The 25,476-nt window shown below is 41.5% G+C and overlaps 1 protein-coding gene across 2 annotated transcripts in view; it reads right to left on the bottom strand.

The window, feature by feature from the left end:
- adam22 (ADAM metallopeptidase domain 22) overlaps positions 1-25,476 on the bottom strand; it is a 131,124-nt gene that overhangs the window by 62,301 nt on the left and 43,347 nt on the right. For both annotated transcript variants that reach the window (XM_066645547.1, XM_066645540.1), the window contains exons 4-5: positions 20,927-20,993; positions 12,475-12,557 (exon numbers count right to left, since the gene is read on the bottom strand). In XM_066645547.1, the coding sequence (XP_066501644.1) occupies positions 12,475-12,557; positions 20,927-20,993 (150 nt within the window). The remainder of the gene's footprint in view (positions 1-12,474; positions 12,558-20,926; positions 20,994-25,476) is intronic.

Raw genomic sequence — 25,476 nt, forward strand, 5'->3', positions numbered from 1 at the left:
AAAGCTCAGAGATTATGCTTGTTAAGCAGAAGTTTTATTCACTCCACCTTGGACGGACAACCTTGTTGTCACACTATATTTGCTTATAGAGGGAGTTTTTTTTTTTTTTAACTGTTTTTTAACAGTGAAATCATCAGAATCACAGAATAACACACAGAATTTATGCAGAAGCCAAATAAACTACAATTTATATTCAAAATAAACCACTTTAACACATTTAAACACACACACTTGCTTCTCACTGTATTTAAAGCAACACTAATTAGTATTTATCTGTAAAATTACAGCTTCAAAGCCAGTGTGATGCTAAACTGACTTGTGATAGGGAGAACAGCACTTTCGAAACTGTACTATGTAACTTCTGGAGGCTACCACACATCCCCTTCCCTCCCATTACCCTTTGATTTGAGGACAGTGCTGTAAAAATGAATTACACTCTGCAACTGTAGAAAAAAATATCTTACATAGTGTTACTTTAAATAGTAACAACAACAATAGATTATTCATTCATTTATTCACTGTCTGTAACCGCATATCCAGTACAGGGTCACGGTGGGTCCGGAGCCTATCCGGAATCACTGGACGCAAGGCAGGAACACACTCTGGAGGGGGCGCCAGTCCTTCACAGGGCGATACACACTCACACATTGACACCTACGGACACTTTTGAGTCACCAATCCACCAACCACAGTGTGTTTTTGGACCCTGTGAGCACCTGGAGGAAACCCACGCTGACACAGAGAGAACACACCAACATTTCTCCTCCTCACAGACCCAGAGCGTCACTTGAACCCACAATAATAGATTACTTTGGGCTAAATAAGTTATAGCAAGTAAATGGTGTGATAGATTATTTAAGCTGTTTTTTTTTTCATGTCATTAATGTATTTTCCAAAGTATTTTCAAATAATTCTTCACCTTAAAATGTAATGATTAACATTAAAGGAATATGATTGTTGTTCCCCCATAAGGACAACAAGTCCCAGTGTGTAAACAGATTTCAGTCCCCACAGCGTGATGAATACCTAGATCAGATGTCCACACACACAGACACACACACACACACACACACACACACACACACACACACACACACACACACACACACACACACACACACAAATGTCAGTCCCAGCCTGTAATTGGTCCGTCAGCTTATCGATCAGACCAGAGTGACCTTAGTGGAGAGAAAGGTATGTCAGCACAAGTCCAGTCTGAGTCCACTATGGTTTTACAAGCTTTGATTTCCATTAAAGATCATATCAGTGAAGAGGTGCTGTGAGTGTGTAGTGGAGCAGCTCGTCCGTTAAAGCCACGTCCGCGTTCGGTCAATTTCAGCCTGAATCAGGCCGGACTCCACACTGCTTCCTAACGACACTTAACTGCTGTAAATCACCGGGGATCTTCCTGCTCTGATGGTTCACATTAGTGTCTGTGAGTGATTCGTATAAAAGCTTCATAAAGGGGGGGGCACCCCTTGTGACACTGGGATCTCCTGTTTTATTCTTACAGCTGGTTTTGTGTGTCACTGATCGCCTCAGTGGAACTTCACAGCTTTTCTTTCACACTCAGCTTTGAAGAAATGATGTAGGGAGAGAAGAGAAAAAAATATGAGAAATAGAGGGTGAGAGAGAGACAGAAAGAGAGAGAGACAGAAAGACGAATCAGAGAGATAGAGAAATGGGAGTAGGAAAAAAGAAATAAGGAATGAAAGAAAGAGGAGAGAGAGTAGCACCAAGAAACAGAGAGGGAGAGAGATAAAGGGAGAGAGGTGAATTTGACCTCTCTCTCTCTCACACTAAAAATACTGACGGAAGGAACTGAGCTATCCCACAGGAGCATGAGATCTCTAGTTCTGTTGGTAATGGCAGCTTGGGACAAGTACCAAGTTCAGGACAACGGCACAAAGACCATGAAGAGCTGCCAGTGTAATTCTGTGTGTGTGTGTGTGTGTTTGGAATAGTCAAAACATTCTTTTGGGGGTATCTCAGAGACACATTACCACAACAACCATCTTTAAACCTTCATTTTCATTCATTCATTCATTATCTGTAACCCTTATCCAGTTCAGGGTCGCAGTGGGTCCAGAGCCTACCTGGAATCATTGGGTGCAAGGTGGGAATACACCCTGGAGGGGGCGCCAGTCCTTCAGAGGGCAACACACACACACACATTCACTCACACCTACGGTCTTTTGAGTCGCCAATCTATTTACCAACGTGTGTTTTTGGACTGTGGGAGCAAACCCACGTGGACGCAGTTAGAACACATCAAACTCCTCACAGACAGTCACCCGGAGGAAACCCACGCAGACACAGGGAGAACACACCACACTCCTTACAGACAGTCACCCAGAGGAAACCCATGCGGACACAGGGAGAACACACCAAACTCCTCACAGGAGGTCACCCGGAGTAAACCCACACGGACACAGGGAGAACACATCAAACTCCTCATAGACAGTCACCCGGAGCGGTATTTGAACCCACAACCTCCAGGTCCCTGGAGCTGTCTGACTGCGACACTACCTGCTGCGCCACCATGCCGCCCTTCATCTTTAAACCTGACATGACCCATTACAGCTAAATAATTAATCATTAATCAGAGAAATCGTTCATCATCAGAGAACAAGAGCTCGGCTCAGATCAGACCATATCTCAGCCCCTAACAGAACAATTCATCAACAGAATAAAAACAATGCCAACAGAGGTTCAGTGTTGTGTCTCTGTGACAGATGACACACACCCACACATTCCTGGAGACTGAATGAAACTCAAGCGATCACACTCTTATTCAAACACAACACACACTCACACAGAGCGGAGCAGAGTGTGTGATATAAGACGATAAGAAGCGTGTAGTAATTATGCAGCTCTAATTGTTGAATGGGATAATGGCTGTTTTGGCCTGACACTGCTGCATTCCAGATCTGCTATATTTATAAGTCTAGCCTGGTGTTTGTTTGTGTGTTTGTGTGTGTCTGTGTGTGTGTGTGGGTTCATTTTGGTTTGACTTGGCTAATGTGTGAAATTACAGGGCAGATTTAGTAACCTCACAAAGCCGTGTTAAAAGCGTCTGTTGTTATTTACAGAATAGAGACAATGGACCCTTAGAGTCCATTACAAGATCAAAGGGGGGCAGCTGGTACCTTGTGGTCAAATGTTTGTGGACAGCAGCTCATCCAGCATTTTTTCAGAAATTTTCGGTATATTATATATGATGGTGATTGATTATATGGAGTTTGTTTTCTGGAGGAACAGCTTCTATTGTTTGCACAGAAGCTGCTGGAACATTTCTGTGAGGCTCCAAGTGGTGGAAAGGCAGACCCCCCCCCCACCCCAGACTAATGCCTAGTACAGTGGTTCTCAGACTGTGGTACGCATACCATTAGTGGTACGTGAAGCACCATGAGATGAAAATCTATCATTTTTATGTGTAAATTACATAATGTTTCACAGTTTTCATAATTATGCCCCAATGAAATTCATTTGTGTTGTATATGTACCAATACAGCTACGCATACACCGTAGTTGATTACATCTGTAAGGCCATGGCTGCCCTTTAATTACGCAGTAGAGATTTCCACATTTGGTGAATTCGCAAGGTCCTCGCCTTGGGTGAACCACCTTCGTGATCATGGTGTCAGCCCTGCCAGGTAAGTATGAGTTCCTTACAGTGAAATCCTAACACCATAGAAACTATACAAACCGTTTTTGCACAAAACACAAAGGTATCTACAGTAGGTGCACCTTAAAGTAACATTAGGTAGTATTTTTACCTTAAAATTGCAACTTCAAAATCATTGTGATGCTTCCCTGACATGTAATAGGGAGAGCAGAGCTTCTGTCTTTGCTTCTCCAGGTTCAGCACTGCAGAAACCGCACTATGTAACTTTTAGAGGAGGCTAGAAAAACACCCCTCCCTCCCAACACGTCTTTGTGCTATAAAAGTTAATACACTCTGTAACAGTAGGGGGGGCCCAGGAGCAAAAATACTAAATCTTACGTAGTGGTACTTTATTGTCACTGAATTCTCTATTGTAAGGGGCTGTCTATAAACATTTAGACAAATAGTGTATTTGTTGATTTCCTATTTATTAAGCTTCCTTTTTCACATGTCCCTTTGAGTATTAAAACATGATAATATGTAATAATTAAATGATAATATATGATAATTGTTATCATTGTGAAATGAGTACCGACACATGCTAAATGAGTATGGGCCAAGTAGTGTGAGGCAGATTAAGAGTGGGTTAAAATGGGGTTTCCTGTGGGAGGAAACGTCAGTGCTAAACGGTTAGAATGGATAAGAGAATCCAGAAAAATTTCCAGAGCCATTTGTGGTGGACTGGAGAGCTTTAGACCTGTTGAAGGGTGAGTCAGAAAAAGAATTCAGGCACAGAACAAAAAAAAAAAAAAGCAATGAATATAAAAGAAAAAAAACTGATGTGTGTCTTATGTTCGCTCTACTTCTTCATATGCTCCAGCTCCTGCTCTGGCTCCAAAATGGCTTCCTCCGAATGCGCCTCCTGAGTATGGCCATCATCCGAAGATTGACTGGGACCTGGATGTGTGTCCTCAACTGATTTCACCTGCACCACATCCACCGCCACCTGCACCTCTGTCCACTGTAGCGCAGTCGACAGCACAGGCAGTGCTACTGACACAGCTGCAGCAGCCGACGCTGACCACACAGCCACAACAACAGTTGAAGCATGCAGTAGGGGCTGCCGGGGAGACAGTTAAGACTGGAGAGACAACACAGTTTCTTCGACCACATTTCCAAAGATGACTGCAACAGACTTCAACCCAAACTGAAAAATGATGCAGAAGATGAAGTTCCGGGTTCATGGAGGTGATAGAGCAGTTTAGCATGCCAATGCTGCAAGTGCCTATGGGTGATGATGTAGGACAAGTGTTTGGGCTGATGTCAGTGACAGGGGTGAGGAAATCTGTAAACACCTCAGACAGTTCTGTGAGACTTTCCATCCAAGTCTACATGAACTTTGGAGAGTGTTGGCAGTTCAAATGGGAGACGTGCATATGTGGAAATGCATTGCTTATGTGGAGAAGTTTGCTGCACACGCAGAAAAGACTTTGAACAGCAAAAAAAAGAAGAGTGTAAACTGGCAGAGGCTCAGCTGGCAATTTGGAAACAAGTAGCTGGTAAAGACCCACAAAGGGACTTTCGCCATGGTCAAGGACAAGGACTCAGGTAATTTCTCCCGTGGACTGCATGACCACTTCATAAGAGACTAAACCTGGAGGCAGCAGACCATCTGAGGGGAGCGGGACTGAGGAGCCAGAGGGGAATGGAGCATCTGGACAAGACCATGAGCAAATAAGTGAACAATTTTTGTTATCAACACAACAACTTTCTTACGTTGCCATGCCTTGAATAAAGATGACAGTAGCAAGGGTAGAATTTAGCTTTTAGTAGATTCATGAGCAAACACTTCTGAGCTTCATGTTTTTCAATTAGACCTCAGCATAGGGCCGTCTGGTCAAGGTTACAGATGTAGTAACAGAGCCTTTAGGATGTTCTATGCAAAAAATAATGCATTTTTGTTTTCTAAGTTTCGCCCTGTGCAGGGATTCAGGGATTTAGGGATTTAATGTGTAAATTGAGTATTTAATATATACTGAGTCTATGTGGGCATCGAGGTCTGTGCGGAGGATACAGTGGTGTATGTCATGGTGAAGCAGGCAAGTGGCTTGCTGTTATACATACGAGTGGAAGCTGAGCAAGCTTGGCTTGACCACTGTTAAGTCTAAATTTCTGCAGTCCACTGACCTCCTAACAGACTGGGTCGATGTCATGTCAGTAGAGGACCTTCATTGCACTGTGCACATGCATGAAGAGGCTGATGAAGATTTTAAACCAAAAGGAATTTGATGGTTTTAAGTGAAAAGCTAAAGCTTGTGTATCTCTGTTGGGGAATGTTGTCACTCCGTGGCTCAGATCATCCTCTCACTCTCACAAAAGAGAAGTATATTCTTGCATTCTGAGCCTCATATATCACTGTCTAAACTTCTTGAGGATGGGTGGAGAGATCTGGGTCTGTGGTAGTGCCAGTGCATCTCCCTGAATGTTTGGCGGGATCATGGAGGAGGATGTGAAAATAAAAGGTGAAAATTCTGAAGTGTTCCGTGTCTAATACACGGCTGTGGTTTCTATTTTCACAATTGATTTGAACACACACACAAACCAGAGCTGTGTAAGGGTTTCAGTTCCTCCTGAGGATCTGGCTGCAGTCTCAAACTGCTTATATGCAAAGAGCAAATATGAAGTTGGGAATGATAGTATGTGCCCAACCTGTAGTAGTTAATCCCATCGCTATTGAGGGCATCACATCAGTGTTCAATTCGCTCGCCGCTGCTGGTGTGATTGTTCCCCGCCCTAAATCAGCTGTTCATACCCTAATTTATTTGGTGAACAAGAATAAATTCTAGTGCTTCAGGGGAATCTGGAGAGTGCAGATTTGTGCAAGACCTGCAGGCAGTAAATTCTGAGATTAATCCTGAGATTCATCCACCCTCTCCAGAAGTTCCAAATCAGCACATAGACTTATCCCAGGTACCTGCTAAACTTGTTAACAGCACTTATTTTTCTGTGATTGATTTAGCGAATGCATTTTTCAGCATTCCGGTGCACCCAGAAATCCAGTACTGGTTGGCAATTTTCATTCTTTCATTCATTCATTCATTATCTGTAACCCTTATCCAGTTCAGGGTCGCGGTGGGTCCAGAGCCTACCTGGAATCATTGGGCGCAAGGCGGGAACACACCCTGGAGGGGGCGCCAGTCCTTCACAGGGCAACACTCACTCACACATTCACTCACACACTCACACCTACGGACACTTTTGAGTCTCCAATCCACCCACCAACTCCTCACAGACAGTCACCCGGAGGAAACCCACGTGGACACGGGGAGAACACACCACACTCCTCACAGAAAGTCACCCGGAGGAAACCCACACAGACACAGGGAGAACACACCACACTCCTCACAGACAGTCACCCGGAGGAAACCCACACAGACACAGGGAGAACACACCACACTCCTCAAAGAAAGTCACCCGGAGGAAACCCACACAGACACAGGAAGAACACACCACACTCCTCACAGACAGTCACCCGGAGGAAACCCACACAGACACAGGGAGAACACACCACACTCCTCACAGAAAGTCACCCGGAGGAAACCCACGCGGACACAGGGAGAACACACCAACTCCTCACAGACAGTCACCCGGAGGAAACCCACGCAGACACAGGGAGAACACACCACACTCCTCACAGAAAGTCACCCGGAGGAAACCCACGTGGACACGGGGAGAACACACCACACTCCTCACAGACAGTCACCCGGAGCGGGAATCGAACCCACAACCTCCAGGTCCCTGTGTGTGACTGCAACACTACCTCTCTGCGCCTCCGTGCCGCCCCGGTTGTCAATTTTATTTAGGGGGTAAATTGTGGACATGGACCCGATTTCCTCAGGGTTATGCAGAATCACTGATCATTTTTAATGCAGCCCTTAAGGCTGATTTGAGGATTTATTTTTCCCCAGGGGCAGGGGGATGTTTGTGTGATGCTGAAGCATGTCATGAAGATAATATTGCATTGTTGTGTTCTCATGGGGTGATAAGTGCACAGGGGCATATTTCTCCAGCAAACCTGGCCATCCTAGCTTCCACAAATATCATGGTGTTAAAAAATTTTGTCATTGGGGGTTCAACATGAGGTGTTAATGATGTTTCTTAGAACAGGATACATGTCATTTGTCAGCTGCACGCTGGTTACTTGTTGCCTTGTTGCTTTAACTGCTGAATGTTACTATTCAGTGTTGCACAATTCTAAAGCCTGCTCCTTACACAGGATGAGGGACAGCCTCATGATTTTTGACAGCCATCTCTCAGGTCTGCTCCTTGAGACCTGATTTAAGGGATATTACAATTCCTAACGCTGATCTTAATTTGTTTGTCGATGGGTTAGCATCTCATGACACTTGTGGAAAGAACCAAGTTGGTTTTGCTGTTGTGTCCATGCATGAGTGTTTGTGTTCTGGTAGATTGCCAGGTTCCCCCTCAGCTCAAGCAGCTGAGTCAGTGGCTCTAACAGAGGCCTTTACACTGGCTGAGGGTGAGAGTGCAAATATTTGGCTTATTCCGGTGTTCATCGAATGATGTGGTAATGCAGGAAGTTTCTTACATTCACAGGTAAACACATTGATCATATTTTACTGGTGGCTTTATTGAAAGCAATTATTTTGCCCAAAGCTGTTGCAGTGATTAAGTGTCAGGCTCACATTTAAGACACTTCAAAGACTGTTAGGGGCCATGCCCTCACAAACACAGCAGTCAAGCATGCCGCTCAAAATGACCCATTGCTTCCTCTCTTACAGGAAGTGTGTGTTCCAGCCCGTCTTTCTCACTGAACTCACTTCTCAGTCCTCAGATGCATAATGCTTGATGTAAAGATGGCTGTGTTTTCAAAACGGAGTATGACAGGCCTTAGATGGATCATGCCTGCCCTCTGTGTGTTTTTCAATTTTCAATGTCCATTCAGAAATATTGTGAGAAGTGCCTTATTTGCGTCCAGGATAATGCAGCATGAGGGATTAAAGTAACACCAGGGGCACATGCTCCACCCAATGAGCCATTTGAACATTTACAGATGGACTTTTGTGTGAGGGAAGATGCATTATTTGGTGATAGTGGGCGTTCTCCAATGTACCAGAAAGCAAGATGTGCAGGCAGTAGCAAGAGCCTTGGTGCACATTATTCCACATTGGGGGTATTCCCTGACACATTGGCGGTGACAACGGATTAGTCTCCATTAGTACAGCACTCACTCAGCTCAAGGAGAAATTGGACATATAAGTGGAATTGCTTTGTGCCTATCATCCACAAGGTGTAGGTTCAATGGAAAGAGGAAGTGCAACAATCAAAAGCAAACTACAGAAATGTTGTGCAGAAACAGGGCTCATTTGGATGCAGGGGCTGCCACTGGTCTTAATGTATATGCACATGCGAACCAGAACCAGAACTGGTTTAACGGCATTTGAAATGTTGTTTGGCAGACCACCGAGATGGGGTTTGTATCCACCAGGTCACCTTGACGATCTGGATCTACTGGAGGACCACATGTTGTCCTATTGTAAGAAATTACTAACAACTTTATGCTCTTTTCACTCAGGCAGCAGCAGCTCTGCTCAAACCATCTGAGGGGAAGTTACACTCCTTGAAACAGGAGACTGGGTGGTGATAAGAGATCACAGGCCTAAACATTGGAAGCGACAGCAGGGGTTGGGTCCATTCCAAGTCCTTCTGACTACGGAAACCGCTGTGAAATTTGAGGGAAGTGTGCCTTGGATCCACGTGACACACTGCAAGCAAGCTCCAACGTTACAAAGCAACAATAATTCTGTAAAAAAAAATTGATGTTTTTTGAGTGTTAATCAACTTGGCTGATGTTATTGGCACTAACTTTGTAAAGGCTATTTCAAGGTTTAGGCACGAAGACGATATGATCTGGTATTAATCTCTGCTGTTACAACATGCTGTTACAACAGCTACTAATTCATCATGCTATGTTTGTATGAGCGCTTGGGAAGTTCCCATTATCATGCCATTTCCTTACAATGCTACCACTTGTGCCAAATATGTGAGATACATGCATCCAGAACCATTAAAGATACGGTGTATATTACATGACAATAAAAGTAAACCATGTGAGTAAAGCTTGTTCAGACGTTAGTAATCTCCCGTCTTGAATATTGCAACACCCCCCTGACAGGTCTTCCGGCCTGTGCTGTGAGACCGCTACAGATGATCCAGAATGCTGCAGCACGCCTGGTTTTCAACCAGCCTAAAAGAGCACATGTCACGCCCCTGTTAGTTGAGCTGCATTGGCTACCCTTAGCTGCTCGCATCAAATTTAAATCACTAATGATGGCCTTCAGATTATTCACTGGCTCTGCTCCCATCTTCCTCAATAGACTCTTAAAACCATACGTTAGCGCCCGCCCTCTCCGTTCCTCAAAGGAGCGCCAACTAACACGACCAAACCCCCGTACAGGTCAGTCGAGGCTATTCCCATCTCTAGTACCACGCTGGTGGAACGAGCTTCCAATCACTATCAGAGCAACAAAAGCCCTCTCTACATTCAAGAAATCATTGAAAACCCAGCTTTTCCGAGAGTATCTTTTGCACTGAATGTCTTTCTTTAATGGACTTATTAGATCCTCTTTTGTAAGTCGCTTTGTATAAAAGCATCTGCCAAATGCATAAATGTAAATGTAGATTAACACTTCCTTCAAATTGGACATGTACGTGTGCACTAGTCATGCTGGCAGAGCCGAAGCTTATTTTTCCTAAATTCAAATGATCTGATCTTGCATCTAAAAAGGTAATTCACAGATACAAAAGAGATTTCATGGGGGACCATTTAATTTATCTGGATGCTATCAGCATTCCAAGGGGAGTCCCTGATGAATTTAAAGCGCGAAACCCTATAGCAGCAGGCATTGAGTCTATTTTCGTATGGGTTACAGTCAACAAAAATGTAGATTGGATAAATTTCATATGGTACAACAAACAAAGTTTAGCCAACATGACACTTGTGACACATTGAAGGTTCTGGGAAAACAACTGCATTTTGCTTCAAAAATGACATGCCAAAACCGACTCGCCCTTGATATGATCTCGGCCGAAAAGGAACAAAAATTTTATACATTTCATCAATATTTCTTTAATACTCAGTCATTTAATCACTCAATCGGTTTACCTTTTTATTTTACTTTTGCTTATTTTCCAATGCATGATACCTAGCTAGTCTGAGGATGATGTTATCCTTTGCATTTTATTACTTTACGTTGATTTATGATTAAGTTGTTCCATATTACATGTTTAATTAATCATAAAAAGGGAGGTGTGTGATGGGAAATGCAATATAACGTTGTATTGAGATAATAATGATTCTGATCCACCAATATACTCTATAATGATTGTTATAGACACATACATCCTGAGTGAAGTATAGAACATATTGTGCTTAAGCTTGTGACCTTAAAGGGCTTATTACATCGTGACTCAGGGCACGACCCAGAAACTGTTGGAGAAGGGAACAGAGAGATTAGAATAGGGAAGATAGGTTGGAGATTCTGAGATTAGACTAGGGAAGTAGGTCCCTAGACAGATTTGGAGAAAGTGAAGAAGTGAGAAGTCCAAGCAATAAGTTGGAGAACATCCTGAGTACAGCCTGAACTTAACCTCACCATCTGCAATCACTTTGTTGACAGAAGTGAAATAGAAGATAACAGATACAGGACAGTTAAGGGAAGGTCTGGGTTTGTGAAGTGAGACATGATGTAATAATGTCCGAACGGTACACATGATGATTGGTGTACGTGCAGAAGGGGCACATGACCGTGGGGTGTATGTGACTGGGGTCCTATATGTACTGCAACAAATGTTTGAATAAACTAGAGATTGGAGTGAATACTTGACTCTGTGTCTTTATTCCTCTGATTTCACCTCGGGTCTGAGAATCGGTCTTCCTTCCTGGTTGCACTTAGACAACTATGTGCACATCTCATATCTTCACAGCATAGACAATTGCCTTCAGATGACCCCAAAGATGGGGGGTCAGATCAGGAGACCTTGGGGGCCATTCAACTGACCCACGACGACCAATCCACTTTCCAGGAAACTGTTCATCTAGGAATGCTCAGACCTGACACCCATAATGTGGTGGTGCACCATCTTGCTGGAAAAACTCAGGGAACGTGCCAGCTTCAGTGCATAAAGAGGGAAACACATCATCATGTAGCAATTCATATCCAGTGGCCTTGAGGTTTCCATTGATGAAGAATGGCCCCACTATCTTTGTACCCCATATACCACACCATACCAGCAAGATGTGCAGCACCTGAAACTACGGATACTGGAAGTCTGTGCTAGAATTTCTCCTGCGGTGTTGCTGTCAGTGTGTGAAGAGTGGGAGAAGAGGGTTGCATTGACAATCCAACACAATGGGCAGCACTTTGAACACATTTTATAAGTGTTCAGAAACTTGTAAATAACTCATGAAAGAATAAAGTTACGTTAAAACCAAGCACATTTTTCTTGTGAAATTCCCAGTAAGTTTGATGTGTCACATGACCCTCTTCCCATCACAAAAAACAAAAGTTGGATCCAAAATGGCCTACTTCAAAATGGCCGCCATGGTCACCACCCATCTTGAAAAGTTTCCCCCCTCCCATATACTAATGTGCCACAAACAGGAAGTTAATATCAACAACCATTCCCATTTTATTAAGGTGTATCCATATAAATGACCCACCCTGTAGTGTATAGTTACAATGTTGTACTTGTGTATAGGTTCGAATGTGATCAGTGAGTGTATGTATTTTATACACATGTAAATAATGTTTATGTGTTTGTGTGTGAACAAACGCTAGACTTACTGTAATCCATGGCAAGTGGATAGGGCCACAAAGGACTCTGGGATATCCCGCAATTTTCCGTGGTAGTAACAGTGCTCCCCACCCTGATGGGAAAAAAAAACATCATGTGTCAATTTGGCCTCCACTAAGTATTTACATTTATTTTTTGTGATTTTGTGTTAAATATGTAAAATAAATAAATGAACAAAAAAAAAAGCATGAATATAATTCCATGACGCTAGACTTGCCAAACAACAGCTGAATGAATAACATAAATACATTATAACCATGATAAAAAAAAAAAAAATACAGTGAGTACAGTCAGAGATATAATAATAGTGATGATAATTATATTTCTAATGCAGTCCCATAATGAGTGGCTTCACCCACGATCTTCTATTAGGGATTTGATAAAGGTTTGCAAACCTAATTATGCATTGCACATACACACACACATACACACACACATGCACACACACACACACACACACACACACACACACACAAACAAATACCCTAGCCATGTCGCTAAGATACCAAATGGCACACAATTTATCACTACACACACCCACTCCCTCACTGACATCAAGAGTGTCTCTGCATACCAATGGCCCAGTGAAGACTCTGGTCTCACACATACACACACACACACACACACACACTATTCACTATCCAATATCTTCCTTCAAGTTCTTGATTTTCAAAAAAAAAAAAAAAGCAGAATATAAAACTGTGTGGTATACTCACCCTTTTTAGCACTATGCTAAGTTTTCTAGGGCAGCTTTTAATGAATAAGCTAATTCTTCATTTAGCATAACATATTTATAAGCAAAGTCCTGGTATTTACTGGATCACTAAACTGTACTATAACTTCAGCTAAAACTCAAATGGCTCCTAGTCTCTGGGCACTGCTATGTAGCACACAAAATTATTAAAAATGGGGTTGTGTTATGTTCTCCTCTGCTTGAAAATGTCTCAATATTACATCTATAATGAATTGAGTGTAGCAGGCTTTATTTTATAATATATGTAGTGCACTACATAGGGAGCCTTGGAGTCTTTTGAGATTCAGCCTCAGAAAGCATTTAGCATTAGGTAACACCAACTGGCATTGCTAGTGTTCATACACAGCTAGCCACGTTAGCATTGCTCAGTTGCTTCATTACTTTTAAACATTAGTCTATTTTGAAAATGCTAGTTAGGAATCACAAGCCAGAGAACGTCTGCCAAGTTTTTCAGATAATACAGAGGGCTACTGAGCTAGTCCAAAAGCACTGTTTTCCTATGAAGCTTTTGTGCAAAATTATAACTTTTTATACACTCTTAAAAATAAGGAGTTAATTTTATTGTCCTTTCCTTGCTGAGTTTAATTCTGTGTCCTATACTGCTGCTAATAAGCCTTTTCTGCTGAAAGTGCTTTCTCTATTATGTTGTAATTTAATGTTATTCTTTGTATTTTCTTTTCCCTCTCCCCTCCCCTTCTCTACCTATATTTTTATTATCTTCCTCTATTTGTTAAGAACTTTGGGCAATGATAGTTGCTTTTAAATGCGCTCTAGAAATAAATATAACCTACTTATGTAACTTATGTTTAAATGGATAAATACCTTAAAATCAAGTAATGTTTTTTTTTTTAAAGGTTTAAAAAGGTTCTTCACACTCGCACATCTCTTAAACAAACATGGTTCTTTATGGAACCAAAAGTGGTTCTTCTATTGCATCACTCAAAGAACCCTTTGTAACACCTTTATTTTTAAAAGTGCACAGAAATATGCAATAGCTGTTGTATTTACACTTTACTGTATGTAGGTCACCCTGGAGGGGGCGCCAGTCCTTCACAGGGCAACACACACTCACACACAGGGTGTATTCCTGCCTTGCGCCCAATGATTCCTGGTAAGCCCTGGACCCACCGCGAACTTGAACTGGTTACAGATTATGAATGAATGAAAGTTATGACATTTATCATAAAAGATTTACTCAGATATCATGTAGCCTTAGGAATTATGACTCACAGCAAAGTGTTTCTAAAAGCACATTCATGAACAGTCATGACACCATTCATTCATTCATCGTCTCTAACAGCAGGGCTGTGGTGTATCAGGAGAGTACCTGGAATCACTGGGCGTAAAGCAGGAATGCTGCAGGGTACCCATCAATCACAGGGCACTAGACACTGGCTCAATGACTCATACACACACAGCTATTGACAAAATTTTCAAAATTCCCACACTTGCACCCTCGTGCCCTCCTAAGTGTGCAAGGCTTTAGGTGTAGAAGGCTCTAATAAAACACTGTAAAGTTAAGTTCTCTTTGGTTTTAAGCTGCAGTGTTTCACATTTATTCTGCAGTGATATAAACACCTGAACGGCACGAGTATCCCATTCTCTGTCTAACCCTCCAACCCTTTGATCCTTGAACCCTCACCATTATGCACAGTTATATTATAAGTGCACAGTTCCAGGAAGGCCTTAAGGTGAGAATTGGGACAAGGGTTAGGAGAAAAGTGGAGTACTCAATGGATTATTTGAGATTATTGGACAGTTTGACTGCTAATGCCCCATGTGGAGAGAATTTGAACTGTTAAATGTGTACGAGTGAGTTAGTGAGTTACAGGCCAGTTCCATGTGGTGCTGGAAATCTTTCTTGTGTCCAGCTGTACTGTTTGTTCAGCCGTAATTTTGGTAGAAGGGGATGAATAAGAACGAAAAACTGACTCGACAAAAACATCCATTAGGCCCAAACTATCACTTGAGTGTATCACTTTCAGTGGCCGTGTAATGACCACTGTAACAGGTCAGTCAACGCGAGTCATGATGCAGTTCATCTGGCCACTTCCTAAAGGGCTGTGTGTGTGTGTAAATTTATCAATAGACTCAACTGGCTGGTCCAGTATAAATGCTTGATATGCTGAGTCTGTAAACCGTGTTCACACATACGCTCACAGAAATGCATACACACACACACACACATTATATATATATATATACACGTTTATGTGTATGTGTGTGTGTGTATCTAGTGTGTGCGCATGCTATTTGCAAAAATGCTTCTCAGCATAAGTGCTTGGCTGCCATTAGGGCAGGGGGGTCTCTCTCCTTCCTCCCTAAGGACATCCTGCAGCATTTTCCTGGCATATCCATTTCATGTAATGCTCTCTCTCTCTTTTTCTCTCTTCCCCCCTCAGCTGACATTTATATTTTCCACTCTTTGTACATTGCTCTCTCCCATTTTGCTCCTCCTCTATTAGTGCTGCACGATACGGACAAACGTAGATTATATAATATCCGATTATATTTCTTCATTTACTCAGATATATTTTAATTCTTAATAATTATTACTTTTCACTTTTTGAAAGGTTTGAAAGGCCTGAAAGGTTTTAAAGTAAGTTTAGACCTGGAATTCCTGTAGCATGGGCATGACACCAGCTACAGAAGGATGTGACTTTGGTGGTCTATAACAATATTCTAAAAAGCTAACATGATATTATGATATAGATAAAAAAATGATTTATCACTCTTTCATGTTCTCTTTGTCTTCTTTAGGCCATTCTCTCTGCTTTCCTTCTCCAATCAAATTGCAGGATTTTCAGCCCTCAAGAGTCCTTATCTCCTCGAGTGTTGTCACGTCCCACACACACACACACACACACACACACACTTCTCTTTCTTTCTTTCTTTCTTTCAATCCGTCATTCCTGAATTGAGATCTGGCTTGGAGCCTGTCTTCTCTGAACTAATGACCCAGCATACATCAATGTATTGCTGTGAGCTGCAGAGATATGAAGCAGCTATTATATACACATCCACTGTCCACACACACACACACACACACACACACACACACACACAGTGCTACTAAAACACAGAAACCAGTGTGATTTTCCTTCAAAGCACCTGGATCAGCTCTGCAAAGTGATACACACAAGTGATGCTCTGAAATAACTTAAAGGGTCCATCTATATTTTGCCTGTATTGCATTTTTTGTTTGTTTGTTTGTTTGTTTGTTTGTTTTATTAGATTAAGTTCCACATATGATATTTGCATTTATTTAACAAAATAGCAAGTAGAAAATAGGCAGGGCTATAGTGCGGCTGACTGAACAGGCCTATGTGTGTAAATGTGCTAGCTTTTGTGACATCACAAAAACAGTATGTTTCCAAACCTACCAAGGGTAAAAAAACATAAAATATAAAACATCAACGCAATTTTATGAAGCCTTGATATTCATTAAACAGTGGGGAAGGAGAGAGAGAGAGAGTGAGAGAGAGAGAGAGAGAGAGAGAGAGAGAGAGAGAGAGAGAGAGAGAGAAATAGAGAGATAGGAGGGTTGGAGCAGAGCTAAATATAACTGTGCTTCTGCTCTAGAATTCAGTTATTTTAGAGCATCTCTCTCTCTTCTCCCTGCCTCTGATTCTGTATTTCTTGCTTTTAAAGGAAGACTCCAGTGTTTTTCAACCGAATCTCCAGTCACGGGCAATACTTTTAAAACATTTCCCATTTTGCTGAAAATAATATAAAGCGTGTTGATATGAAATACACTTAAAATACAAGCCAGTGGTCAGCTGCTGAATCTTCTGTTGTAAGATTCTATTAGGACTGTCAATAAGTGAGTGACATTTGTCAATATCCAAGTGAAAACTGCCAATAACATGATTATGCCAGGGTGTGAGTTAAAGTTGCCAATAACTAAGTGAAATATGGTAGTGTCTGTGCTGAATATGTCAATTCCAGGGTTAAATATGCCTATAACAGAGTGACATACGGCAGTAACAGAAAGTTATATGACCGAGGTAAACATGTCCATACTCAAGTGAAAGAAGCAGAGTACACAATTCTATCCAAAAAAGTAAACAACCCAACTTAATAATGAGATTTATTGTGGTAATTCCAGTTAATAGAAGTCATTTATTAGTCATTTATTCCCTCAAGCAAACCATTCCACTTTAAAATACACTGAGCTTCTGAACGTAAACAAACAGGCAGAGCAGCACTTCCCCAGGATTGATGTTTTCAAATATGACAGTGCCAAATGCACTAAAATATTACTGCTGTCCCATTACATGTATGAGGCATACTTCAGTCTTCATTGTCTTGGATGTAGGGTTCAGTATCAATATATATCACAATATAAAATCAATTGTTTCAATAACAATGATATGATTTTTAAGCATATTTTTAATATTTCAGTATACATTATTTACAGCATCTGTCACTGACTGAAGACCTTTACAGGGCACTGTCCAGACAATGCAAAGAGGTTTATGTTTGATGATGTTTCTTGTTGGTTCTTAACAGATTTTCTCTGTTTTAAGTTGTTCATATCGATATCGGAATTATATTTTATCGACTGAAATTTAGAAATATACCGTGATATAAATACTGGCCATATCGCCCAGCCCTATTTGGATGACTGTTGCCTTATGTCTTATTCATTGTTACCATTTTTTAAAAGACATGTTCTTGGATAAATCAAGTCTGGTTTTGGAATTCTGGAACTATAATTTCAGTGCAACACTTAATTCTGTTTTTTTTCACCAAATTCACACAGACACACACGCACATGGGATACAATGAAAATGTCAAAAGTTGAGTGCGTAAGTAGGACACTGTTACCCTGTCCCTTGTGTGTGTGTTTGTGTGTGTGTGTGTGTGTAAGAACCGGACATCCGAACAGGAACAGCCTGCCATAAAACTAACAATCAGCACCTTCTGTTCTGTTCTGGGATATAAGCATACTTTCTGTCCCAGGACCAATCCATTCCCTCCATCAGACATTCATACACTACCTGCACTAAACGACAATCAAACTGACCTCTTTCAGCTAAACACACCCCTTTCCCTTAAATGCACCCCTCTCCACCATGTATAAATATCTTTCTCAACCACTAATAAACATCCCTCTCTGCCACTTATAAACACATACCTCAAATACTTATAAACCTTTCTTAGCCATGTATAAACAGTTCTCGCAAATACTTATAAAAATCGTATCAACTACTTATACACACCCACCTGTAATACAAACACTCTAATACCCATCCCAAACACACCTCTCAAACACTTATAAACACCCATTTCAAATATGTATAAACACCTCCCTCAAATACATATAAACACTCATCTTAAACACCTATGTACACCCATCCCAAACACCTCTCTCAAACACTTATAAACACCCATCTCAAACACTTATAAACACCCATCTCAAACACTTATAAACACCTCTCACAAACATGTACACCTCTATCAAACACTTATAAACACCTCTCACAAACACTTATGTACACCCCTATCAAACACTTATAAACACCCATCTCAAACACTTCTAAACACCCATCTCAAACACTTATAAGCACCTCTCACAAACACATATATGCCCCCTTAAACACTTATAAGCACCCATATCCAACACTTTTAAACACCCATATCAAAGACTTATAAACACCTCTCACAAACATGTACACCTCTATCAAAGACTTATAAGCACCCATATCAAACACTTATAAACACCTCTCACAAACACTTATGTACACCCCTATCAAACACTTATAAACAACCATCTCAAACACTTATAAGCACCTCTCACAAACACTTATATATGCTCCCTTAAACACTTATAAGCACCCATATCCAACACTTCTAAACACCCATCTCAAAAACTTATAAACACCTCTCACAAACACTTATATATGCCCTATGACACACTTATAAATACCCATCCCAAACACCCCTCTCAAACACTTATAAACACCCATCTCAAACACTTCTAAACACCTCTCACAAACACTTATATGTGCCCCCTCAAACACTTCTAAACACCCATCTCAAACACTTCTAAACACCAATCCCAAACACCCCTCTCAAACACGTCTAAACACCCATCTCCAACACTTATAAACACCTCTCACAAACATATATATATGCCCCCTCAACCACTTATAAACACCCATACCAAACACCCCTCTCAAACACTTATAAACATCTCTAACAAACACTTATATGTGCCCCCTCAAACACTTATAAACACCCATCCCAAACACCCCTCTCAAAGACTTCTAAACACCCATCTCAGACACTTAAAACCACCTTGCTTGACCATGTATAAACACCCCTTTCAAACAATTATAAACAATCCTCTCAGCCATATATAAACACCTCTCATATATATGTCTCTCTCAGCATTTTTAAACGTTTTGTTTACATTTTTTTATGGTCACCAATCCGAGGAACATTTGTACGTCTTCAAAAGATCACAGTGCTTTATCCAACACAATTTTATTTTGTGTTGGATATCTTCATTTCATCATGCAGAGTGATGATTCAGTATTGATATTCTCTTTGTAATAAAAGCAGTAGTTGACCACAGTTCCTATAGCACTATGTTGTCAAGAACACTGATTCTGAACATTTAAGCCAAGTACCTTTATTTAGAAAGTTCTGAAGCTGTGGGGTTCCACTCTGAACTTCAGATGGATTATACATCAGCCCAGATTAACACTGATCTCAGCACATTAACACACTTATTCATCTGATAATCTCATAATCTAATGACATGGACGGGGTGTGGAGATTAAGGGTCTGAGAGTGTGTGAATGTGTGTGTGGTCACTGAATCTTTAGTGCCATGGGCTAAAGCTCATGTTTACAGCTCAGACAGTATTAGGAAGTCAACAAACGGTTGTTCACAGTTCAAAGCTGGGAATCCAGTGTCCACTTCAGACCATTTCTCACAAATAGGACAAAACTAATACTGTAGTAATTGGGGGTTTAAGGTTTTCGTATCCTGTTTGTTTTTGTGTGTTTTAGATGGGTTTAAGGTAGGGCTGTGCCATATCATATTGTTCTTGATAATATCATCTTAATATTTAAAAATATAGAAAAAATCAATATTGTGATTATCATGATATTCTGATATATGACTCGGCACAGCAACTATTCTGTGTTTGTGTTGTTTACTGTGAAGTTTTAAGGTTACTTTTTGTATAAATGTTTACGTTTGCTGTTTATATGCACACACAATATCTTCTGCACTTTGGTTGTATGGTAGATTTATTTTTTTTATTTTTGTTACATTTGTAGTAAATTAAAACTTTTTAATAAATATAACAATTTAATACTGATATATATTAAATTTATTTAATTTACTATAATTAACATTAGCATAACATATATGATTGTTTCAACAGTGTGTTCTTGAATTAATAAAAGTATTTTCCACTGTTTTTTCATATCGCCAATTATACTGTTTTCGCAAAACACCCAGAAATATTGTGATATTAATTTAGGGCCATATCGCCCACCCCTAGTTTAAAATTATGCTTTTTGAAGCTGTGTGGCAGCAAAGCCCAACCTGTTTCACCCGCAAGGTTTGAATTATCTTTTAAATATGAAAAGTTAAAACACACAAACCTTAGGGCAAGTTCTGACCCCTTTGACAAGTCATGAGACAACATTCCAGCCTTGTAAACTCACCCTGAAGATGTGTGATTCCCCCTCCTCCGATATATGCCTCTCCATGTACTTTGAAGACAGCAGATCACTGAGAAAAAAGAAAATGAATATATAATCAGCCAAATTGCAAATATATATTCCAGATGTCCTTCGTGCTTTCCCATCGACAGGCTGGAGAGTGATTTAATAACCTCATTTTCCTTCATCCAATAACACTCTCTTGCACCCACAGCATTTTCTACATTCCCAAACATGCACTCAGCCAATTAGAAGCAAGTGAAAGCTTTGGCTGTATCTTCATAACAATATTACAAAAACAAAATGTGTCAATGAGTTGGCTACAGAGCACAGAAAATCAAATTTCTAATCACTAATCTGTACAAATAATACTCAGAATCATGCCCAAACTGCATAATTAGACACACTCATGCACCCTGCTGCCACTTTAAGATTCAACCTTCCAGTCTTAAACGTCTTACAGACAGACGTGTTCTATCAGGTATCACTCAAACTGGACTGGATAGAAATCAGCTAGGAAAGCATAAGGAAGGTTAGCTACTGATGTTGGACAATTAGATCTGGATCACAACTCCCCTCCAATTGGTTCCACCACTGCACAGGCTTTGTACCCCACTAGCTCTCATTTGGCCTTGAGCAGGGTGACCTTTGGTTCTAGTGCAGCTGCTCCAGAGGATCCCATTGCATTTGATACGTTTCTGTGAAGATTAGAAACCCTGTGTCTGCACCTGATCTAAAACATCTGCACAAACCTGCAAACACATGAACATTCAATAGAAGTACTAGGGAATAATAGCATATGTGAATGCATGTATCAGCACACACACACACACATACACAATCCAAATCTAGGGCAGGTGTTCCACACTGATGGTAAAAGCCCGTCAGCAAGAACTCCTCCCCCTGAACTCCTCTGTGGCCACAGAACCCTCCGAGCACGAAGCACAAACCCATTTCCATTCACTGATGCAGAGGAAGTAGAATGAGCTCTGTCCGTGGTGCTGAACCTGCTCCCTGTCAATCTGGAACAAAGCACTGGACATAGTTAATGACCAGCAGTTTTCAAATTGAGACACACTTCTTCACAGTACAGATTTTCAGAATATGTCAATATTACTGAGTAAGTTCTAAAGGGCTCATTAAAAAAATTATTAAATACATTTTTTATTGTTTTTTTTTTTAATTTATTTAAAATTTGACAGATCTGAACTGATCCCACAGAACAGCTACTGTAGCTCTAATATCAAGGCACTGTGTGTTCGAACAACATTCAGTTAGGGGTGTAAGAAAATATAGATACACTTGAGTATCGCAAAATAATGTTTTAAATAATATATCAATTTTAATTAATGGTTTACGGGAAAAGATTTGGGGCAGATGGTTTATTTGTGGTTTATTTTGCCTTGTGTTAAAACTCTCATCCGCTAGAGCACACATCAGCCACTAGACTCTTCCACACCACTGTAAACAAGCAATGATAATGGTGCAGTGCTAACGTTACTAATGGTGGTTACTAAATGGTGAGGTGTAAACCCTGCAGAGCGCTGATTGGCCAGAGCCATCTCAATCACCATGAAATGCAGAGCTCATTCAAATCCAGAACAAACTTGCGCCTTGTAAAATTGTTACAGCAGCTTTCACATTTATTTTGCTTGAACTCACAACGGCAGCTCGTAGCTTTACCTCGAGGTGTTTTGAAAAGGTTTGTACGCTCCTTGGGGGGGATGGCAGATGAAAATTTCCAGTGAAAGCCAAACGCGCAACATGTAAAACTGATCTGTGAGAACTGGGGTGCAGAACCGTGTTTAGTCCAAAAAACTAAAATAATTCTCACATACACAATGAGCCACTGTTATGATTTTCAAAGCCAGAGAATTTCTGTTAGAGACAGGGTTTTGCAACTGGTTTTCACTGGCTCCATTTGTAGGGGAGCCCTGCCAGTGGAAAAGCGACAAGCTTTAAGTCGAGTTGAGTCGTGTAGAGCCAGTTCCTATGCTGTTTCAATGGAATGGGTATCAAGTTAGCCAACGTCTGAGCGTTTGAGAGAGAAGGGACAGACCACTGCCTACCTGCACAAGTTAGACAGACGAAGATGATTGATTAAGCAGTGCTACACTGAGTGAGCTATCACTCTGGGAATACAATTAAATATAGTATAACAATATATACAACAAAAAATGCTATAAAAATACACTACAATTATAAAAACATGTAAAAGGCTATGTACAAAATCGATATAAACTAGTGCTGGGCGACATGAGCACACATCAATATCACAATTAATTGTATATTTTAACACAATTACGATTAATGAATAATTATTTTGTGTTTGTATTTTTGACCCTCAGTTCAGTGTCGAGGCTTGTGCTGTAAATCTGCTCCAGTGTTAAAGCTGGGATATTTTCTCTAATGTCGCTGGGAGCTTGTTCCTCTCTTGTTTTCTGAGCACTGTTTATATTTGGTGTGTGATTGTTCTTTTTTCACTGAAAGTGTTTTTTTCTCAGTGTTTACATCTGATTTATTTTTCGTCTTAATTAAAGTCAAAACACAGGACGTCCAAACCACAGACGCTGTGTTTTTCTTTGGTACGAGCTGCTGGAGTCGCTCGGTCGACCTCTCGGTCGAACACACAGTGGGGACATAACAGAATTAATATAATATGAATGACAGGACGATTGGGAATCGTCACAGGTACGTCACTTCCGGCTGACTACTCGCGTGCTTGATTTGAAATTGTTTGCTGTTTGTCGCTGTTTTAGTCCTCTAGACGTTTATTTACAATCTCTATTGCATATTCTTTGGCATTGCTTATCCTAGTGTGCTGTCTTCATCATTCCTAACCCACCGTGCTTCTTAACTTCATTTTTTTCGTACATATTATTTCTCATTGTTTATTTTTCTCTCTTCATGGCGCCTGCCGAGGAACGAGCCCTTTCTGAGCTCGGCGCGGAGCTCGAGCAGCTCGGTCGCCGGATTCAGCGTCTCTTGGAGAAGCAGACGGAGCTCCAGCGGGAGAAGACGAGACTCGAGGCAGCCCGCGACGCCTCCTACGTGGCCGTCGCCTCTCCGGCTCCTCTGCCGCGGCGGTTTGCGGGGGTACCCATCTACACGCCTGCACCGGGATGGGAGCGCCAGCGTGGGCGTGGGAAGCCGAGGCCGTCCCCCCTCCACCGCAGCCAGTCTTCACTTCTGCCAACCGGTTTGAGGTGCTCAGCTCCTGGCCTTCACCTGCTCCAGCGCCGAAGACTAAACAGGACGGTGTTCTTATTATGGGTGATTCAATAGTTAGACATTTAAAAGTGCCGGGGATAAAGAGTAATGCAACCGTATCTTGTCTCCCAGGCGCACGTGTCCTGGACGTTGCCAGGCGTCTTCCGTCGGCGCTTCGGCAGCGCGAGGACTTCGGCACCGTCGTTCTCCACGTGGGAACGAACGACATCTCCGCCCGCCGCAGCGAGGTCCTGAAGGAGCACTACCGTTCGCTTCTGGATACCGCTCGGAAGAAGACAGATGCTAGGATCATCGTCTCTGGCCCCCTGCCCACCTACCGTCGAGGATGCGAGGCGTTTAGCAGGCTCTTCGGGCTCCACTCCTGGCTCCTGGATTGGTGCGGCACTGTCGGCGTGGACTACGTCGACAACTGGGAGTGCTTTCGTGAGCGTCCGGCCCTGTATCGTTGGGATGGGCTTCATCCGAGCCGTCTAGGATCCGCAGTTCTCTCTGAGAACATTGAGGTGGTTCTGCGCCGGAACTGACTGGTCATTCCCAGTCACATCAGTCAGGTAGGTGGAATGGATAGCGAGCAGGTAAGTAATATTAAAATTCCTAATGTTCCTCCTGACCATCTCTCTACTGCTAGTATGATGAGTAGCATGTCCATGTCACCCACTCTGATTAACGCTAATAAATTTTTCAGCATTGAGACTGTGTCGGTTCCCCGCAAAGCTTGTTATCACAAACGCCCAAAAATCAGTTTTAACAACCTAATTAGAATTAACACCAAGGCACTGCAGCGAACGCAATATTTCAGCACTTCCAGCATTAAATTAGGGCTTTTAAATATACGATCTCTAACATCCAAAGCACTCACTGTCTGTGATATTATTACTGATAACAAACTCTATGCATTATGTCTCTGCGAAACATGGGCTAAAGCCAATGAATACATTGCCCTAAATGAGTCCACTCCCCCTGGCTTCAGCTATTACAGTTGCCCACGAACATCTGGTCGTGGTGGTGGTGTAGCCACAATTTATGACCCTACCATTGACACAACACAAAAATCTAGTTATGATACTAAATCCTTTGAAGTACTTACTCTTAAAGTCACTGCATCAAAAAGGCAGCACTCGTTTATGCTCATCACAATCTATCGTCCTCCTGGCCCTTATACAGATTTTCTTTGTGAATTTGCTGATTTCCTCTCAAGTGTAGTTATCGTATCAGAAAAGGCCTTAATTGTTGGTGATTTCAATATTCACTTTGAGAAGGACCATGATCCACTTAAAATTGCATTTGAATCAATTTTGGATGCGCTAGGGTTCACTCAGAAT

The sequence above is a fragment of the Hoplias malabaricus genome, chromosome 1 (genome assembly GCF_029633855.1).
Source record: "Hoplias malabaricus isolate fHopMal1 chromosome 1, fHopMal1.hap1, whole genome shotgun sequence".
Classification (NCBI taxonomy): domain Eukaryota; kingdom Metazoa; phylum Chordata; class Actinopteri; order Characiformes; family Erythrinidae; genus Hoplias; species Hoplias malabaricus.